The 19,523-nt window shown below is 36.7% G+C and overlaps 1 protein-coding gene across 3 annotated transcripts in view; it reads left to right on the forward strand.

Annotated features, from left to right (window-relative positions):
• Window positions 1-19,523, forward strand: part of LOC128237090 (protein mono-ADP-ribosyltransferase PARP4-like) — an 82,555-nt gene that overhangs the window by 52,178 nt on the left and 10,854 nt on the right. For 2 of the 3 annotated variants that reach the window (XM_052952296.1, XM_052952299.1), the window contains 8 exons: window positions 949-1,017; window positions 3,890-4,003; window positions 5,491-5,708; window positions 8,601-8,635; window positions 11,388-11,579; window positions 15,992-16,828; window positions 18,046-18,109; window positions 18,693-18,778. In XM_052952296.1, coding sequence (XP_052808256.1) covers window positions 949-1,017; window positions 3,890-4,003; window positions 5,491-5,708; window positions 8,601-8,635; window positions 11,388-11,579; window positions 15,992-16,828; window positions 18,046-18,109; window positions 18,693-18,778 — 1,615 coding nt within the window. The remainder of the gene's footprint in view (window positions 1-948; window positions 1,018-3,889; window positions 4,004-5,490; window positions 5,709-8,600; window positions 8,636-11,387; window positions 11,580-15,991; window positions 16,829-18,045; window positions 18,110-18,692; window positions 18,779-19,523) is intronic. The other variant, XM_052952297.1, reaches the window with a different exon arrangement.

Here is a 19,523-nt window from a genome sequence, read left to right on the forward strand (position 1 = left end):
TGTTTGATATACTGGTTGTTGTATAGTAAGGCCTTTAATGTTTGATATACTGGTTGTTGTATAGTAAGGCCTTTAATGCTTGATATACTGGTTGTTGTATAGTAAGGCCTATAATGTTTGATATACTGATTGTTGTATAGTAAAGCCTATAATGTTTGATATACTGGTTGTTGTATAGTAAGGCCTATAATGTTTGATATACTGGTTGTTGTATAGTAAGGCCTATAATGTTTGATATACTGGTTGTTGTATAGTAAGGCCTATAATGTTTGATATACTGGTTGTTGTATAGTAAGGCCTATAATGTTTGATATACTGGTGGTTGTATAGTAAGGCCTATAATGTTTGATATACTGGTGGTTGTATAGTAAGGCCTTTAATGCTTGATATACTGGTGGTTGTATAGTAAGGCCTATAATGTTTGATATACTGGTGGTTGTATAGTAAGGCCTATAATGTTTGATATACTGGTGGTTGTATAGTAAGGCCTATAATGTTTGATATACTGGTTGTTGTATAGTAAGGCCTATAATGCTTGATATACTGGTTGTTGTATAGTAAGGCCTATAATGCTTGATATACTGGTTGTTGTATAGTAAGGCCTATAATGCTTGATATACTGGTTGTTGTATAGTAAGGCCTTTAATGCTTGATATACTGGTTGTTGTATAGTAAGGCCTATAATGCTTGATATACTGGTAGTTGTATAGTAAGGCCTTTAATGCTTGATATACTGGTAGTTGTATAGTAAAGCCTTTAATGCTTGAGAATTTTTACTGGTTGTTGTATAGTAAAGCCTATAATGCTTGATATACTGGTTGTTGTATAATAAGGCCTATAATGCTTGATATACTGGTTGTTGTAATTTGCAGTGCTTTTGTTGTGAATATATTAGTTTATCTATGTGATTGTGATTTTTAATTCTAATGAGAAATATACATGCTTCAGGGATTTCAGGTTGCCAATTTAGCACCCGAACATACACAGCAGAACCTTGATGTAGCCAATAATTTAATGGTATGCATTGTTTCTGGCTTATAAAGTTTTACAATTTAAACTGCTTTAATAAAAGTGTATAGTAATATTAGTATAAGGTGCTTTGTTGTTAATCTTTTCTTATAAATTTTAGTTTGCAAAAAAGAGTGTCATCAAAATGTTCTTTAAAACAGCACCAATTACTTTCACAATCTGTTTATAACATACAATAAAACAAACATTTTAGCTTTAGAAATGTTGTTATTCATTTTTTTGTTTAGTTTTAATCGCATTAACATATGGAATTAAAGAATATAATAATGAATATTTATTTATTTATTTATAATAAGCTAATTCATTTTGATACTTACCCAGGACATTGCTAATGTTTGTTATGTCCTGTAAGGTGCCATTTGTTAGTATCTCTAGCAATATGTCTATCTATATATCTTTATTCCCTCACTAAATATGTCTGTCTGTCTGTATCTAAGTCAATACATATCTCTGTATCTCAGTCAATGTATCTGTCAATCTCTCGGTCAATATGTCTGTCTGTATCTCAGTCAATGTATCTGTCAATCTCTCAGTCAAAATGCCTGTCTGTATCTTAGTCAGTCAATGTATCTGTCAATCTCTCAGTCAGTATGCCTGTCTGTATCTTAGTCAGTCAATGTATCTGTCAATCACTCAGTTAATATGTTTGTCTGTATCTTAGTCAGTCAAGGTATCTGTCAATCTCTCAGTCAATATGCCTGTCTGTATCTTAGTCAATGTATCTTTTAATCTCATAGTCAATATGCCTGTCTGTATCTTAGTCAATGTATCTTTTAATCTCATAGTCAATATGCCTGTCTGTATCTTAGTCAATGTATCTTTTAATCTCATAGTCAATATGTCTGTCTGTATCTTAGTCAAGGTATCCGTCAATCTCTCAGTCAATATGCCTGTCTGTATCTTAGTCAATGTATCTTTTAATCTCATAGTCAATATGTCTGTCTGTATCTTAGTCAATGTATCTTTTAATCTCATAGTCAATATGCCTGTCTGTATCTTAGTCAGTCAATGTATCTGTCAATCTCTCAGTCAGTATGCCTGTCTGTATCTTAGTCAGTCAATGTATCTGTCAATCACTCAGTTAATATGTTTGTCTGTATCTTAGTCAGTCAAGGTATCTGTCAATCTCTCAGTCAATATGCCTGTCTGTATCTTAGTCAATGTATCTTTTAATCTCATAGTCAATATGCCTGTCTGTATCTTAGTCAATGTATCTTTTAATCTCATAGTCAATATGCCTGTCTGTATCTTAGTCAATGTATCTTTTAATCTCATAGTCAATATGCCTGTCTGTATCTTAGTCAATGTATCTTTTAATCTCATAGTCAATATGTCTGTCTGTATCTTAGTCAATGTATCTTTTAATCTCATAGTCAATATGTCTATCTTAGAGTCTGTCTTTAACTTTATCAATGTATTTTTATTAAAATCCAGTTTTTATTAAAGTCAGCGGTCCATATCATGTTTTTGGCCGGTCCAGACCTCGCCAAAAATATAGAATGGACCGCTGACGTCATCAAACCGGTGAGTGCTGCTTGCAGTTTGCACTAGGACATTTTTTCTCAAGTAAACATTATAAGATTTGTTCAATAAAACACATCAAAGGCACTTTAAAATTATTAAATGGTTAAAAGTGTTCGGTAAAATATAAGAAATATAACACACCACTTCGGGCCATATGAAATTACAAGGACTGGCCAGTCAGCCCCCGAAGGTGAATGGACCTTCATTGGCTAACTGGCCGGTCCTTATATTGTCATATGGCCCTCAGTGATGTGTTATATTTCTTAACTGTATCTAAGTCAATGTATCTGTCAATCTCTGAGTCAATATGTCTGTCTGTATCTCAGTCAATGTATCTGTCAATCTCTCAGTCAATATGCCTGTCTGTATCTTAGTCAGTCAATGTATCTGTCAATCTCTGAGTCAATATGTCTGTCTGTATCTCAGTCAATGTATCTGTCAATTTCTCAGTCAATATGTCTGTCTGTATCTCAGTCAATGTATCTGTCAATCTATTGGGCAGCATGTCTGTTTGTATTTCAGTCAATATGTCTGTCTGTATCTAAGTCAATGTATCTGTCAATATCTCAGTCAATATGTCTGTCTGTATTTCAGTCAATATGTCTGTCTGTATCTTAGTCAGTCAATGTATCTGTCAATCTTTCAGTCAATATGCCTGTCTGTATCTCATTCAATATGTCTGTCAATCTTTGAGTCAATATGTTATCTCAGTAAATATGTCCCTCTGTATCTCAGTTAATATGTCTGTCTGTATCTTAGTCAATGTATCTGTCAATCTCTGAGTCAATATGTCTGTCTGTATCTCAGTCAATGTATCTGTCAATCTCTCAGTCAATAAGTCTGTCTGTATTTCAGTCAATGTATCTGTCAATCTCTGAGTCAATATGCCTGTCTGTATTTTAGTCAATGTATCTGTCAATCTCTGAGTCAATATGTCTATCTTTATCTCAGTCAATATGTCTGTCTGTATCTCAGTCAATGTATCTGTCAATCTCTCAGTCAATAAGTCTGTCTGTATTTCAGTCAATGTATCTGTCAATCTCTGAGTCAATATGCCTGTCTGTATCTTAGTCAATGTATCTGTCAATCTCTGAGTCAATATGTCTATCTTTATCTCAGTCAATATGTCTGTCTGTATCTCAGTCAATGTATCTGTCAATCTCTCAGTCAATCTGTCCATCTGTCCATCCGTCCGTCTGTATTTATGTCTTTCTGTCTGTCTGCCTACCCAACTACATGCTTAGCCTTGTCTATAAAATTATACTTTTGATTATTTTTATTTATCATCACTAATGATTTAATCTTACATACTATATTAAGTTTTCTTTTCCAATAGACAATGCCCATGGAGACTCTGGAACAGAGAGTTGAACCTATTGATTCACCGATTGATTCACCGGTGGAAGAATCAGATGATGATCAGCCTGCATCTAGACAATTGTTCCATATGGTAATTTATTATCAACCTCTTAAGATAGATTTATATATTCAGACTATGTGTAGAATAGCAGGTTCAGTCATTTTTCTGTTTATAAACACCTACCTTTGAATTTCAGGTTGTTGTTTTTTTCTTTACATCTGTCCCAGTTAAAGCTGCGCTCTCACAGATTTACTGTTTTTACGTTTATTATTTTTTTAAACATGGATGCGTAAATATCTAAAAACCAATGGTAAAAGATTGCTGACAAAAGATCAGATTTGCATATTTCCGTTCGAAAATTAATGTTTAATGGCTTAAACCATTACGAACAGTTAAAGAAAACTGCATAAAACATTAATTTTTGAACTGCAATATAAAAATGTGTGATTTAATTATTTGTCAGCAGTCTTATATCACTAGTTTCGATGGATTTTTGCAAGATAAAAATTAAAAAAGTTGTTCTGTCTGTAAGAGTGCAGCTTTAATTGTATAATTTTATTTTTTTATTTTCTTCATTTAAGTATCAGCAGGTTAACCCACAGAAATACAATGTGTTCAAAAAATTTCTACTGAAATATTACATAAGGCTTGTGATTTGGCTATGTTTTTGCAGATTTCCGCAGATCTAATGACTTCAGGGATCAAAAATATCATTCATTTGTTTTAGTTACTAAAAAAAGTAAGCTTGCTGCTATTAGTTGTTTCATTGTTTGTTATATATTCTCCAGTTTGTTTAAAATTAGAAATCCACAAAACCCTTAGTCAAGAGAACCCTTAGTCAAGAAAACCCTTTGTCAAGAGAACACTTAGTCAAGAGAACCCTTAGTCAAAAGAATCATTAGTCAAGAGAACCCTTTGTCATGGGCATTATTTGATCTCAAATAGGGTGTAAAACACCCGCAAAAGCCATCGCTGAAATGATTTCAGCTATTCAGCTTGACTACCAGGGCAATCACATTGCTGGATTCCCATTGATCAAGATCATGCATATATTTTCTACAACCAGCATGTTTCCAGTTAGTCAATAATTGGTTTTATTAGGGGGGTAGTTTAGAAGCTCCTGTATGTGGACTGTCTAGGTTATAAGTATTTCACACTCATCACTAAAAAGGCTTCCATTTATTTAGTCTTTTAAGCCAATATTTCAGTGAGAGGCTGCACCAGCCCTGCCAACTTTAATATTTGTCAGGAAGACCAAAAATTAACACTGACTATTACATGGATATAATTGTATAACGTTATGACTTAATTGACAACTAATTCAAATTCCTAAGATCATTCTCATGGTTTAAGAACATTTTTCAAAAAAACACAACATATAGCAATCCCAGAAAAAGGTCTAATTCAGGTAAAGATACACCGCATGTAACTGTCATTCAATTTAAAATGATTTGGTAAATTTTCATAACCAAGATTTATCACAATGGAACCGTTCGACAATGTTTTATAAACAATACAGTATTAGTTTTCAATGTCCCATACAAAACTGTTTTGTTTTTCTTCTGTCTGGACAAAAGGCAGTTAGAGGTGGAAGAACTAGGCAGACTGCCCGCAAGTCCACGGGAGGAAAAGCTCCTAGAGGTCCGTCTCCAGAATTGATCGCCAAAGTTCTGGAACCTGATCAATCCGTGGAATATGAAGCATGTGAACTCCAACCTAAGAGGTCCAGATCCAGGGAGCGGGACATATATATGAAAGACTACAGGCCTGATGTATCAGAATATGTAGTACAACGGTATGTATTATTATCATTAATGGTATGAAAAGCATGTTCATAGGTAATCGTTTGAATGCACTCTATCAACTTCTGACAATCAAATGCCTTACCCCACTTTTTCCTACATTATCCATTTTTTCCATTTATGGTGAATAATTTCAACTATTCCAGCTTATGTTATGCACTTGTAATTTTAACTAGCTATAATATTACCAGCTATTCTGCATTTTGATTTTGCCATATAGTTATATATCTTGGGGCTGGCTATTTAAGAGTTGCCCCTCTGTGTCTCATATATCTTGGGGCTGGCTATTAAGGAGTTGCGTCTGTGTCACATATCTTTGGGCTGGCTATTTAGGAGTTGCCCCTGTCTCATATATCTTGGGGCTGGCTATTTAGGAGTTGCCCCTGTCTCATTTATCTTTTGGCTGGCAATTTAGGAGTTGCCCTTGTCTCATATATCTTGGGGCTGGCTATTTAGGAGTTGCCTCTGTCTCATATATCTTGGGGCTGGCTATTTAGGAGTTGCCCCTGTCTCATATATCTTGGGGCTGGCTATTTAGGAGTTGCCCCTGTCTCATATATCTTGGGGCTGGCTATTTAGGAGTTGCCTCTGTCTCATATATCTTGGGGCTGGCTATTTAGGAGTTGCCTCTGTCTCATATATCTTTGGGCTGGCTATTTAGGAGTTGCCTCTGTCTCATATATCTTGGGGCTGGCTATTTAGGAGTTGACCCTGTCTCATATATCCTGGGGCTGGCTATTTAGGAGTTGACCCTGTCTCATATATCTTTGGGCTGGCTATTTAGGAGTTGCCCCTGTCTCATATATCTTGGGGCTGGCTATTTAGGGGCTGCCCCTGTCTCATATATCTTTGGGCTGACTATTTAGGAGTTGCCTCTGTCTCATATATCTTTGGGCTGGCTATTTAGGAGTTGCCTCTGTCTCATATATCTTGGGGCTGGCTATTTAGGAGTTGCCTCTGTCTCATATATCTTGGGGCTTGCTATTTAGGAGTTGCCTCTGTCTCATATATTTTGGGGCTGGCTATTTAGGAGTTGCCTCTGTCTCATATATCTTGGGGCTGGCTATTTAGGAGTCGCCTCTTTCTCATATATCTTGGGGCTGGCTATTTAGGAGTCGCCTCTGTCTCATATATCTTGGGGCTGGCTATTTAGGAGTTGCCTCGGTGTCATATATCTTGAGGCTGGCTATTTAGGAGTTGCCTCTGTGTCATATATCTTGGAGCTGGCTATTAAGGAGTTGCCTCTCTCTCATATATCTTGGGGCTGGCTATTTAGAAGTTGCCTCTGTCTCGTCAATCATACGAGTTAACACCACCTCATGTCATATCACATCCCTGAAAAATCTTGTCATGCGAATAGCTTCAAAAGTATTGCACATATACAAATGAAACTTCATGTAAAGTTTAATCACCTTGGGAAAGCATGCACCTGTTATTTGTGTGACATGTCACTGACCACTGCACTCTTACTCCTGAATAAGATATACTGCAATTAATTTGATATAGTTTAAATATTCCAAAAAGGATGACTAAATTTCGAAAACAATGGTTATTATGAAGGGTAGTGAGTTTAATTTGAATTTTTTTTTAGCATTAAACACAAGTTTATGAGACTATAGTGGATCACAGGAAACCTTTTAGCATACACCAATCATTTAACATTTTGCCTTTCTGCTATTCAATACAAGGTTACATCTTGTTATCAGTCATTTATTACTTCCATAAATGCATTATTTATTAAGTAGTTAAAAGGTTTATCAGTCAAAATGGATGTTTGTTATACATGTGTATGCATTGATTTTGAATAAGAGTGTCACTTAAGAGAATAAACGTCTGGACAATACAATTCCTGTGTCCAGGCAGCATCTTGGAAGTTTATCACTTCTGTAATGGTTCTTGTTTTGCTTTCTAGTTTCTGTAAGTGCGAGTAACATAGAGTTTTTATCATTAGAAAGTTTAGTCACACTTTTTTAGACTCAGAATTATGTCAGTTTATAAATCCTTTTGTTTTGAGTCTAGTCCAAGCTTCTTGGACTTAGATATGGGTTTATAAACCTTGTTGTTTTGAGTCCAAGCTTCTTAGACACTGATATGGGTTAATGAACCTTACTGTTTTACGTCTAATCCAAACTTCTTGGATTCAGGTATGGGTTTTATTTTTAAGTCCAGTCCAAGCTTCTTAGACTCAGATATGGGTTTAAATAGCTTGTTATTTTTAAGTTTATTTAAAGCTTCTTATCTTCAGATATGGGTTTATAGACATGGTTGTTTTGAAGTCTTGTCCAAGCTTCTTAGTCTCAGATATGGGGATATAAACCTTGTTGTTTTTAAGTTTATTTAAAGGTTCTTAGCTTCAGATATGGGTTTATATACATTGTTGTTTTTAAGTCTAGTCCAAGATCCTTTGCCTCAGATTTGGGTTTATTAACCTTGTTGTTTTGATTCTAGACCAAGCTTCTCAGACTCTGATATGGGTTTATAAACCTTATTGTTTCAACGTCTTTTCCAAGCATCTTAGACCCTGAAATGGGTTTATAAACCTTGTTGTTTTGATTCTAGACCAAACTTCTCAGACTCTGATATGGGTTTATAAACCTTATTGTTTCAACGTCTTTTTCAAGCTTCTCAGACTCTGAAACGGGTTTATAAACCTTGTTGTTTTAAGTCAAGTTTAAGCTTTTTGGACTCAGGTATGAGTTTATAAATCTTGAAATAGAAATTCTTAATGGACATGTGTTTTAAAATCAAATGAAATCTAACAATAAATATATTTTTATGCATATTGTTTGATTTTATTTCGGATATTTATTTATGAAATCAAATGAAATGTCTTAACTTACTCTATAATGAAGAAGAACAAATTTTAAAATCTTACATTTTTGCAGGAAAATGAGATTTGATCCATCCTCTTCCCCTGAATGTAAGTTGCAAATATATTTGTTCTTTCAAGATAATCAAAGGCTTGGTTAAAAAAAATTCTCTAATAACTGTGACATTTTTCATTAAATGATACCAAAATTATTTGTTTGTATTTAAAAAAAGTTTATAGACTTGTGTTTTGAGTTTAGAATTCACTTTTAATCAAACAAACAAGAATAGTGTAGTACCAGGTGGGATAGAAGGGTACTGGGCCACATTTCTAGGTCAATGACTAAAGTCTATGAAACCAGCTCAGCACACTAGTTACATTTTGATATAATTGTATAACATTGGTCTTAAAATGCCTATAAGCTGCAGCATTAAAGTAACAAAAGATCGTTTATTTTAAAACCCCAAAAATATTAACATTTACATTTCTTGATTTTTGTTGAGAAATTGTTTCCTGGCAGCGGTGTCCTCATGATAATAGTCAATATTCCCTTAAACAGATCAATTCTAAACTCTGAAGAGGCATGTATATGTTACATTGGAATACCCAAATCACATGTACTCTTCAACCAGCCCAAATCTATACTTATGTGCTACAATCCGAAATTCATGCTGCAAATGTGCTACAACTCCAAATTCATAAACTAATGTATTACAGCCCCATATTCATAAAACTAATGTGTAACAACCCCAAATTCATAGTCCTAAAGTGTTACAGCCCCAAATTCATTGACTAATGTTTTACAACCCCAAATTCATAAACTAATGTGTAACAACCTCAAATTCATAGTCCTAAAGTGTCAAAGCCCCAAATTCATAAACTAATGTTTTACAACCCCAAATTCATAGTACTTATTGCTACAACCACAAATTCATAGTTCTAATTGCTACGACCCCAAACTCATAGTACTAATTGCTACAACACCAAATTCATAGTACTAATTGCTACAACGCCAAATTCATAGTTCTAGTGTGTTATAACCCACAATTCATAGTACTAATTGCTACAACCCCAAATTCATAGTACTAATTGCAACAACCCCAAATTTATAGTACTACTGTGTTACAACCCCAAATTCATAGTACTAATTGCTACAACGCCAAATTCATAGTACTTAAATGTGCTACAACCCCAAATTCACTATGCTAATTGCTACAACCCCAAATTCATAGTTCTAGTGTGTTACAACCCCAAATTCAAAGTACTAATTGCTACAACCCCAAATTCATAGTATTAATTGCTACAACCCCAAATTCATAGTACTAATTGCTACAACCCCAAATTCATAGTTCTAGTGTGTTATAACCCACAATTCATAGTACTAATTGCTACAACCCCAAATTCATAGTTCTAGTGTGTTATAACCCACAATTCATAGTACTAATTGCTACATCCCCAAATTCATACTTCTATTGTGTTATAACCCACAATTCATAGTACTAATTGCTACAACCCCAAATTCATAGTATTAATTGCTACAACCCCAAATTCATAGTATTAATTGCTACAACCCCAAATTCATAGTTCTAGTGTGTTATAACCCACAATTCATAGTACTAATTGCTACAACCCCAAATTCATAGTATTAATTGCTACAACCCCAAATTCATAGTACTAATTGCTACAACCCCAAATTCATAGTTCTAGTGTGTTATAACCCACAATTCATAGTACTAATTGCTACAACCCCAAATTTATAGTACTAATTGCAACAACCCCAAATTTATAGTACTACTGTGTTACAACCCCAAATTCATAGTACTAATTGCTACAACCCCAAATTCATAGTACTTAAATGTGCTACAACCCCAAATTCACTATGCTAATTGCTACAACCCCAAATTCATAGTTCTAGTGTGTTACAACCCCAAATTCAAAGTACTAATTGCTACAACCCCAAATTCATAGTATTAATTGCTACAACCCCAAATTCATAGTATTAATTGCTACAACCCCAAATTCATAGTACTAGTGTGTTACTACCACAAATTCATAGTACTAATTGCTACAATCCCAAATTCATAGTAATAGTGTGTTATAACCCCAAATTCATAGTACTAATTGCTACAACCCCAAATTCATAGTACTAGTGTGTTACAACCCCAAACTCATAGTACTAAATGCTACAACCCCAAATTCATAGTACTTGTGTGTTATAACCCCAAATTCATAGTACTAATTGCTACAACCCCAAATTCATAGTACTAATTGCTACAACCCCAAATTTATAGTACTTATGTGCTACAACACCAAATTCATAGTACTAATTGCTACAACTCCAAATTCATAGTACTAATGTGTTACAACACCAAATTCATAGTACTAATATGCTACAACACCAAATTCATAGTACTAATGCGCTACAACCCTTAATTCTTATACTTAAGTGTTTCAATCTTGGCAAATATAATTCTGTAAGCTGGATAGGCATTGACATAGGATTTGGCAAAACTGGAAACAATCATGAGACCCTTAATGTCAGCCAAGTAATCGCTTTTGTAATCATATTTTCCTGTTCTCAATGAAGTGGTTAAAACATATGTAAAAATGTATGGGAATATTTGTAAACAAAGGTGATTGCAATTCATAAATATAAGATAGTTAAGCACATGCTTTTTGCTATATAGATATGATTGCAGTATAGAATGGAAAATTGAACCTCGGTCAAGTTGTGCTGCTGGTTACTGGGCATGTCCTTTACCAGCCTGATTATGTGCCCTTGGACTGGATTTGCTAAATCCTCACACAATCACATAACATTTATTATTCTTACTTATATCACTTTTGTTTTTGTGTACTTCAGCCTCTAAGCTTGGTAGAGATGTAAAAATGTCAGAGGACACTAACCTCGCAGTGTTAGAGTCACATGATAATGATAAGGAGGAAATGAGGATTGTAGGAGGTGGAGCCTCTTCCCTCTTGATGGATGAGGGAGAAGAAGAGGAGGAGAATGAGGAGGACGAGGATATGGGGTTTGGCCTGTTTGATGATGATGGTGAGTGCATAGGAAACTGATATAGCTTTTTTATCCATTACTACCATTAGATTTGATGTAATGACTGGCGTCATATCAAGTACTAACTTGGTCTCCAATCTAGTATTAGAAAAAATGGCCATCTTTCATAATTATGATGGGACATACATTTTCTGCTTTTTCTTTTGCATTATTTTTATGGAATTCTTATTCAGATAGAGTAATATTATTTTTTACTGTACAAAATTCGAAATGCTATTGCACCTTTAATTGTTTTTTCTTGGCAAAAAACTATACTGGCTGAATGGTTTTGATTAAAAAGAAAGGGAAAAGAACTTATAATTATGTTTGTTTTAGATCTATGTAAAATTTTATTGACCAACTATCTCTTTCATTATAATTAATAAAAGTAACAAGCAACTTTAATTATGCCCCCCTTCGAAGAAGAGGGGTATATTGCTTTGCACAGGCATGTCGGTATGTCGGTCGGTCGGTCGGTCCGTCGGTAGACCAAAGCTTGTCCGAGTGATAACTCAACAATTCCTGGACGTATGGTCATCAAACTTCACATGAAGGTTGGGCCTAACCAGTAGATGACCCCTATTGTTGTGATAATTTTAAAGCTTGTCCGAGTGATAACTCAACAATGCCTGCACCCATGGCCCTCAAACTTGACATGGAGGTTGGGCCTGACCAGTAGATGACCCCTATTGTTTTTAGGGATCATCAGGCCAAAGGTCAAGGTCACAGTGACCTTGAATGGTAAAAGGTTGTCCGAGTGATAACGTGACAATGCATGCACCCATCAAACTTGACTTGGAAGTTGGGCCTGACCAGTAGATGACCCCTATTGTTTTCGGGGGTCATTGGGCCAAAGGTCAAGGTCACAGTGACCTTTAATGGTAAAAGGTTGTCCGATAGATAACTCAACAATGCCTGCACCCATGGCCCTCAAACTTGACTTGGAGAATTGGCCTGACCAGGAGATGACCCCTATGGTTTTTGAGGGTCATCTGGCCAAAGGTCAAGGTCACAGTTACCTGGAATGGTAAAAGGTTGTCCGAGTGATAACTCGACAATGCCTGCACCCATGGCCCTCAAACTTGACTTGGAGGTTGGGCCTAGCCAGAAGATGGTCCCAATTGATTTAAGGGGTCATTGGGCCAAAGGTCAAGGTCACAGTGACCTGGAATGGTAAAAGGTTATCTGAGTGATAACTTGACAATGGCTGCACCCATGGCCCTCAAACTTGATTTGGAGGTTGAGCTTGGCCAGAAGATTGTCCCTATTAATTGTAGGGGTCATTGGGTCAAAGGTCAAGGTCACAGTGACCTTGAATGATAATAGGTTGTCCAAGTGATAACTCAACAATGCCTGCACCCATGGCCCTGAAACTTGACATGGAGGTTGGGCCTGACCAGTAGATGACCTCTATTGATTTTAGGGTCAAAGGTCAAAGTCACAGTGACCTTGAAAGCAAACTCGACAATTCTTGGACCTATGGTCATCAAACTTGACATGAAGGTTGGGTCTGAACAGTAGATGACCCCTATCGACTTTGGGGGTCATCAGGCCAAGGTCAATGTCACAGTAACCTTTAACGCAAAAAAGAACAAATCTTCCCCCACTGATATCTCAACAATGCCTGAACCTATGATCATTAAACTTGACATGGATGTTAAGCCTGAACAGTAGATCACCCTTATTGATTTAGGATTCATAGAGCTAAAGGTTAAGGTCACAGTGATCTTGAATGGTAAAAGGTTGTCCGAGTGATAACTCAACAATGCCTGAACCTGTGGCCTTCAAACTTGACTTGGAGTTGCATCTGACTTGAAGACTTATGATTTAAGGGGTCATCCAGTCAAAGGTCAAGGTCACAGTGACCTTGAACAAAAAAAAACTTGTCTTGTGATAACTTGACAATGCCTGCACCCATGGCCCTCAAACTTGACATTTAGGTTTCTGGTGACCAGCTGATGACTCTGGATTTTGAGTTCATAGAGTCAAAGGTCATGACGGTCATAACACACTTTATCCTCACACTTTAATGGTCATAATCTTAAAACAGCAACAAATCAGCTGTCATTTCGGTCCATGCATATTTCATTCAATTGTCCATATAATCCTGACAACATGGCGCTCAGGGGGGGGGGGGGGGGGCATAATGTTTGACAAACATCTCTTGTTTAAGGGGGTCCTGCAGGACAGCTACCTGCATTTATTGAAGTACAACATATAGTTTTGTTGGCACCCCTCAAGTTGACATATAGATATGTTTACATCTTTCAATGTTGTGCACTGAACGATGGTCTTTTCATCCCCTATGAAAAAAGTGAACTGTTTCAAGACCTGCATTATGAGGCCCTCAAAACATATATGTAGGCTATCTCTTGGTTATCAGAGATGGGTATGAGGCCGTCATGAGAAACATCTGTATCTTTGGGTTATCAGAGCTGGGTATGAGGTCCCACAAACATCTGGGGTATAAGATTTGGATGAGGCAGCCAAAAACATCTGTGGTGTATAAGATCTGGATATGAAGCAGCCATAAACATATGTGAGGTAAAAGATCTGTGTATGGAGAAGTCAGGAACAATTGTGGTGTGCAATTGTGAGTTGTCAGATCTAGATATGAAGGGACCAGGAACATCTGTGGGGTATATGATCTGGGTATGAGGCAGTAAGGAACATATGTGAGATAAAATATCTTAGTATAAGGCAGCCGTAAACATCTGTGGGGTATAAAATCTGAGTAAGAGCATCAATAAAGATCTGTTAGGTATAAGATCTGGGTATGAGGTAGCCATAAACATCAGTGGGGTATAAGATCTGGGTATAAACCAACCATAAACATCTGTGGAGTATAAGATCTTGGAATATAGGGAGCCATGAAAATGTGTGGAGCGTAAGAAAAGGGTATGAAGCAGCCTGAAACATCTGAGGGTTATAAGATCCGGGTATGATGCAGCAAGAAACATCTGAGGGGTATAACATCATGGTATGACGCAGCCAGAAACATCTGTGTGTGAGGTACAAGATCCAGGTTTGAGGTGGCCAGAAACATCTGTGGTGTATAAGATCTGGGTATGAGGCAGGATTTTTTTTTTGTGGGGAATAATATCTGGGTATGAGGCAGCCAAAACCATCTGTGAGGTATGAGATCTGGGTATGAGGCAGCCATAAACTTCTGAGGGGTATAAGATCTGGGTATGAGGCAGCAAGAAACATCTGCGGGGTATTACATCATGGTATTTAGCAGCCAAAAACATCGGTGGGGTATAAGATCTGGATATGAGGCAGCCAGAAACATCTGTGGGGTATAACAACATGGTATGACACACCCAAAACATCTTTGGGGTATAAGATCCGGGTTTGAGGCAGCCAGTAACATCTGTGGTGTAAAAGATCTGGGTATCAGGTAGCCAGAAACACCTGTGGGGTATTATATCTGAGTATGACGCAGTCAGAAACATCTGTGGGGTATAAGATCTGGGTTTGAGGTGGCTAGAAACATCTTTAGTGTACAAGATCGGGGTATGTCGCAGCAATAAACATCTGTGGAGTGATCTGGGTATGAGGCAGCCAGTAACATCTGAGGTGTATACTATCTGTTTATGAGGCAGCCAGTAACATCTGTGGTGTAAAGATCTGGGTATGAGGTAGCCAGAAACATCTGTGGTGTATAGGATCTGGGTATGAGGTAGCCAGAAACATCTGTGGTGTAAAGATCTGGGTATGAGGTAGCCAGTAACATCTGTGGTGTAAAGATCTGGGTATGAGGTAGCCAGAAACATCTGTGGTGTAAAGATCTGGGTATGAGGTAGCCAGAAACATCTGTGGTGTAAAGATCTGGGTATGAGGTAGCCAGAAACATCTGTGGTGTAAAGATCTGGGTATGAGGTAGCCAGAAACATCTGTGGTGTATAGGATCTGGGTATGAGGCCCATTACTCAGTATTTATTACCCATTACTTGTTCAGAATGGTCATTAATATTCCCATCATTCACATTCACAAGTTGTGAAGCAAGAAGAGAGAAGAGATCAGTTCAGTCCCATAATCAATAAGTTTCTTGTGCTCATTAATAGGGGTTTCCTGTTCATATTTGGTCTGATTTTGATATTGACAGTTCCAAATTTCACTTGATTTGATGAAATGTATTTTTCAACCTGATAATCATGCAAGTGTTAGCCTTTTTCTCTTTGTAAAAAGTGTATTCTGGTGGACAACTTCTTAGGTCTAAATACTAAAAGATGATCTTATAAATAAATTCCAAGATAAGTATAAGTTTAGGATATTTCCTTTAAAATGTTAAGGTTAAGATATTTTACAAAAAACAGAAATCAATATTAAATTAAATTACAGCCAGATTTTTTACGTTCAAGTATGAATATCCCTTTTTGATAAACAATGTTGTTTTCTTTTTTTCTAGCAGAAGATGCTTTAGATACAACCAAATCTAAAATGAATTTTGGAGAAAAACAGACTGCCATCACAGCTTCTTTTGCACACAAAATTGATGCTCAGGATGAAAGCAAGCAAGGACCTCCAGCAGTTTCATGGAGAAAAGTTGGTGAACCAAGATATCACTCAACAACAGCAGTATTGGGGAAGAATTCTGCATTTGAATTTGGGCTTCAACAAACGCTCATGGAAAGAACAAGTTACAAACCACAGGCTTTTGGAGAAATTTGTTCAGCACCACCACCGCCACCTTTCCCTCAACAGGGAGGCTACTTTAGGCCCTACAGTCAACAATCTAGTAACCTTGCTTCCAATGGGCGTCATGCAACACTACAGTTCACGCAAAATGCAGAGCTTCCACCTCCAGGAGCACCGCCTCCTCCAGGTGCGCCTCTGGCTCCACATTTCCGTGCTAAGGTGCTTGCACCACCTCCACCTCCAGGTGCACCACCTTCTCCTCCAGTTGAGCCTCTGGCTCCACCTATCCATGCTAGGCCCCCTGCACCACCTCTACCTCCAGGTGCACCGCCTTCTTCTCCAGGTGTGTTTCTGGCTCAACCTCTCTCTGTGAAGGCCCCCGCACCACCTCCACCTCGACGTGCACTATCCAAAAGTCTGGCTCCACCTCTCCCTGCCAGGGCAGCTGCACCACCTCCCACTCGAGGTGCCCCTTCCCCAACTCTAGGTGCATCTCTGCGCCAAGCTCTCTCAACTGGGACCCCGGCACCACCTCCTACTGGACCTGCTGGCTTGAAAGCTCCACCTCTACAAAAATTTGCTTCCTGTTCTGTAGTCTCTTACGAACGTAAGTGTCTACATTTTTATGATTTGTTTTCTTAAAAGAAATTAGAAAATCAAATTCATCACATAAATAATGCATTGAGGCCTAAACATACAACACAGTATGTCTTAATGATTTATAATTTTTATTTGAAGTAGCAAAATGCTTATGACATCATTCTGTTCATCATGTTTTAAGTAATGTTGCAATGTTGACCTGGTCAATATGGTTAAAATCATTAGAAATGTACCTGCAACCAGTCGTGTAGATCTTTGTTCAGTTTTCCACTGGTTATCTTTTGGCTAGCTCATTAAAACAATTTGATTGGTAAGTAGTAAATATTAGATATATATTGACCAATCAATAAACAATTTTGATAGTTTTGACGAAACCGAAAACTTAAAACAGTTTTAAACAATTGGCCCAAGGGGATCAGTGTGTGTATACCACGTGATAAATTACGTCATAAATGCTAGGTCGGAGGGCAATATTTTGCTTAAAATGATGAGTAAAATCTAAGATAACTTTTCTTTACTACACCAATGAAACAAAGGGCAGTCTATGCCATTTAAAGAGCCCCGCCTTCGTTTTATTACTGGAGTTTGGTAACGTGATTTAAGTTTCATCAAACACACGAAAAACCTGTTTTCAAAATAATGGTTTGATAGTACGCCGTCAGACGGGCGTACTGTGGAAAGGTTTGTTGAAGTGTTTTAAGAAACTATACTCTCAATCAAACTCTGGTAAAAGACCGAAGGCGGGGCTCCGTAAGTGACATAGACTGCGCTTTGTTTCATTTAAAATGGTGAAGAAATAGGAAAGTTATCTTTATTTAAAGTCTTCATTCGAAGCAAAATGTTGCCTTCCAACACACAATTTATCACATGGTATACACACACTGGGCATGGTGGATTTCAGTCAGTGGCAATTTTTGCCATGTTTTGGATATAGAAACATTCAGGTGACTGATGTGCAATAATTGCTAAAAACAGTTTATGGATTTTAGTTTTGTTAAGGATTTGGTAAGAAATCAATTAAAAAGAACCCCACAAATTCTTCCTATTCCTACCAGTTCGTTGTTTTTTATCTTTAGATAACAGAAACCAATTCGATGTTGGTTATAAGTATTTGCATGCTACCAAGAAATAATTATTTTCTCTGTGTGCCTTGAACAAAGTAAACTACTACATCCATCAATTTCTTTTTATGATCATTCTATGATTATTTCTGCACGTTAACAGCAAAGGCTGCAGTCATGGGTGGGGGAGCTGGAGTAATACCATTGTCATCGAAGGCTATACCGAGGTAGGTCATGTATTCATGCATATGATAGGAAAAGTACAAAAAAATGCCTGACTGTTGGTTAAGTGGAAAATCATGAGTAAGAAATGGTTTAAAAATCACACACCATATTAATTTTAAAGATTTATCACATTTTTTTCTTGCATTAATGCTGTATGAATGCATGCAGTAGGGCACATGAGCAAATTCAATTATGTGCCAATACTTTTATTTACATTCTTAATAAATATTTATTATGATAAGCAAATTAGCAGTATCTTCTGCAATTGATATTGTAACCATAATTAGTGTTGTCGATGCTGGCAGTGGTCATTAATGTTTTGTCAATAGAAAGACTTGAATACTTTAAACTATGTATTGTTGTCGATGCAGGCAGTGGACATTTATGTTTTATCAGTGGAAAATTTTGAATACTAAATGTAGTGTCATGGATGTTGGCTGCAGACATTTATGTTTTGTCACTAGATAGACATAAATGCTAAATAGACAGATAGAACATCAGCCATTATAGCCATATATTTACCTTTATTAATATGCATGTAAGATATATGTATTGAACTCATTTGTATGCTTATTTTTAATGCAGAGATAGGGAGAAAGTTGAATCCCAAACGAGGAAATATAAACCCAATGAGAGGATGGCACTTGCACATAAACTGACAAGTACAGCAGGTATATAAGGCTTAAGTACATGTAGGTGTTTTTCAAAACCCCAAATTATAACAAGTGGGGTTTTAAATTGTTGACATGCATTTTTTTATAGACCACAACTGTTCTCTAAGATCTGTACATTAAGGAATCAATTGACATGGCTATTAATACTGGTTAATCGATATCATACTTGTTGGGGACTTCAACCTTAATGCCTCTCCGCAAATTTCTAATGCCACATTGTGTCGAGAGTATGGTCTCACTCAATGTAAATGAGCCAACTCATTTCACAGAATCTCATCGTCTATAATTGACTAGTATTTCTGAAAAACACTAGATACTTCTAAGAGGTGTTGTGATCCTTTTTGTCGACCAATGAGTCTTTTTTCATTGCCCAGCATATGTGGTTGTTTTCTTCAAATTTTGTAAACCTAAACACATATTGGAAGTGATAATGATAATCTCAAAACAGTTACAATGCCTCCTTCTTCCTCTCAATCATACAGCTTAACAGCTCTGATATAAAACCTCCACTATATTCTCTGCCATTTGGAAAGGCTGTTGGGCCAGTTACATTAAACAATAGAATCTTAAAAGAACTCTGTCATGCTGGCTCACCCACTCTGTGATCTTTTCTACTTTTCACTCTCAATATCTGCTTTTCCAGAATCATGGAAAGTTGCTAATGTTTGTAATGTTAGGGCTTCTAAAAACTGACAGTTTGCCTGTCTGGACCGATTTTGACTATGCTGGAACGATTTCAGGA

The sequence above is a fragment of the Mya arenaria genome, chromosome 6 (assembly GCF_026914265.1).
Source record: "Mya arenaria isolate MELC-2E11 chromosome 6, ASM2691426v1".
Lineage (NCBI taxonomy): Eukaryota > Metazoa > Mollusca > Bivalvia > Myida > Myidae > Mya > Mya arenaria.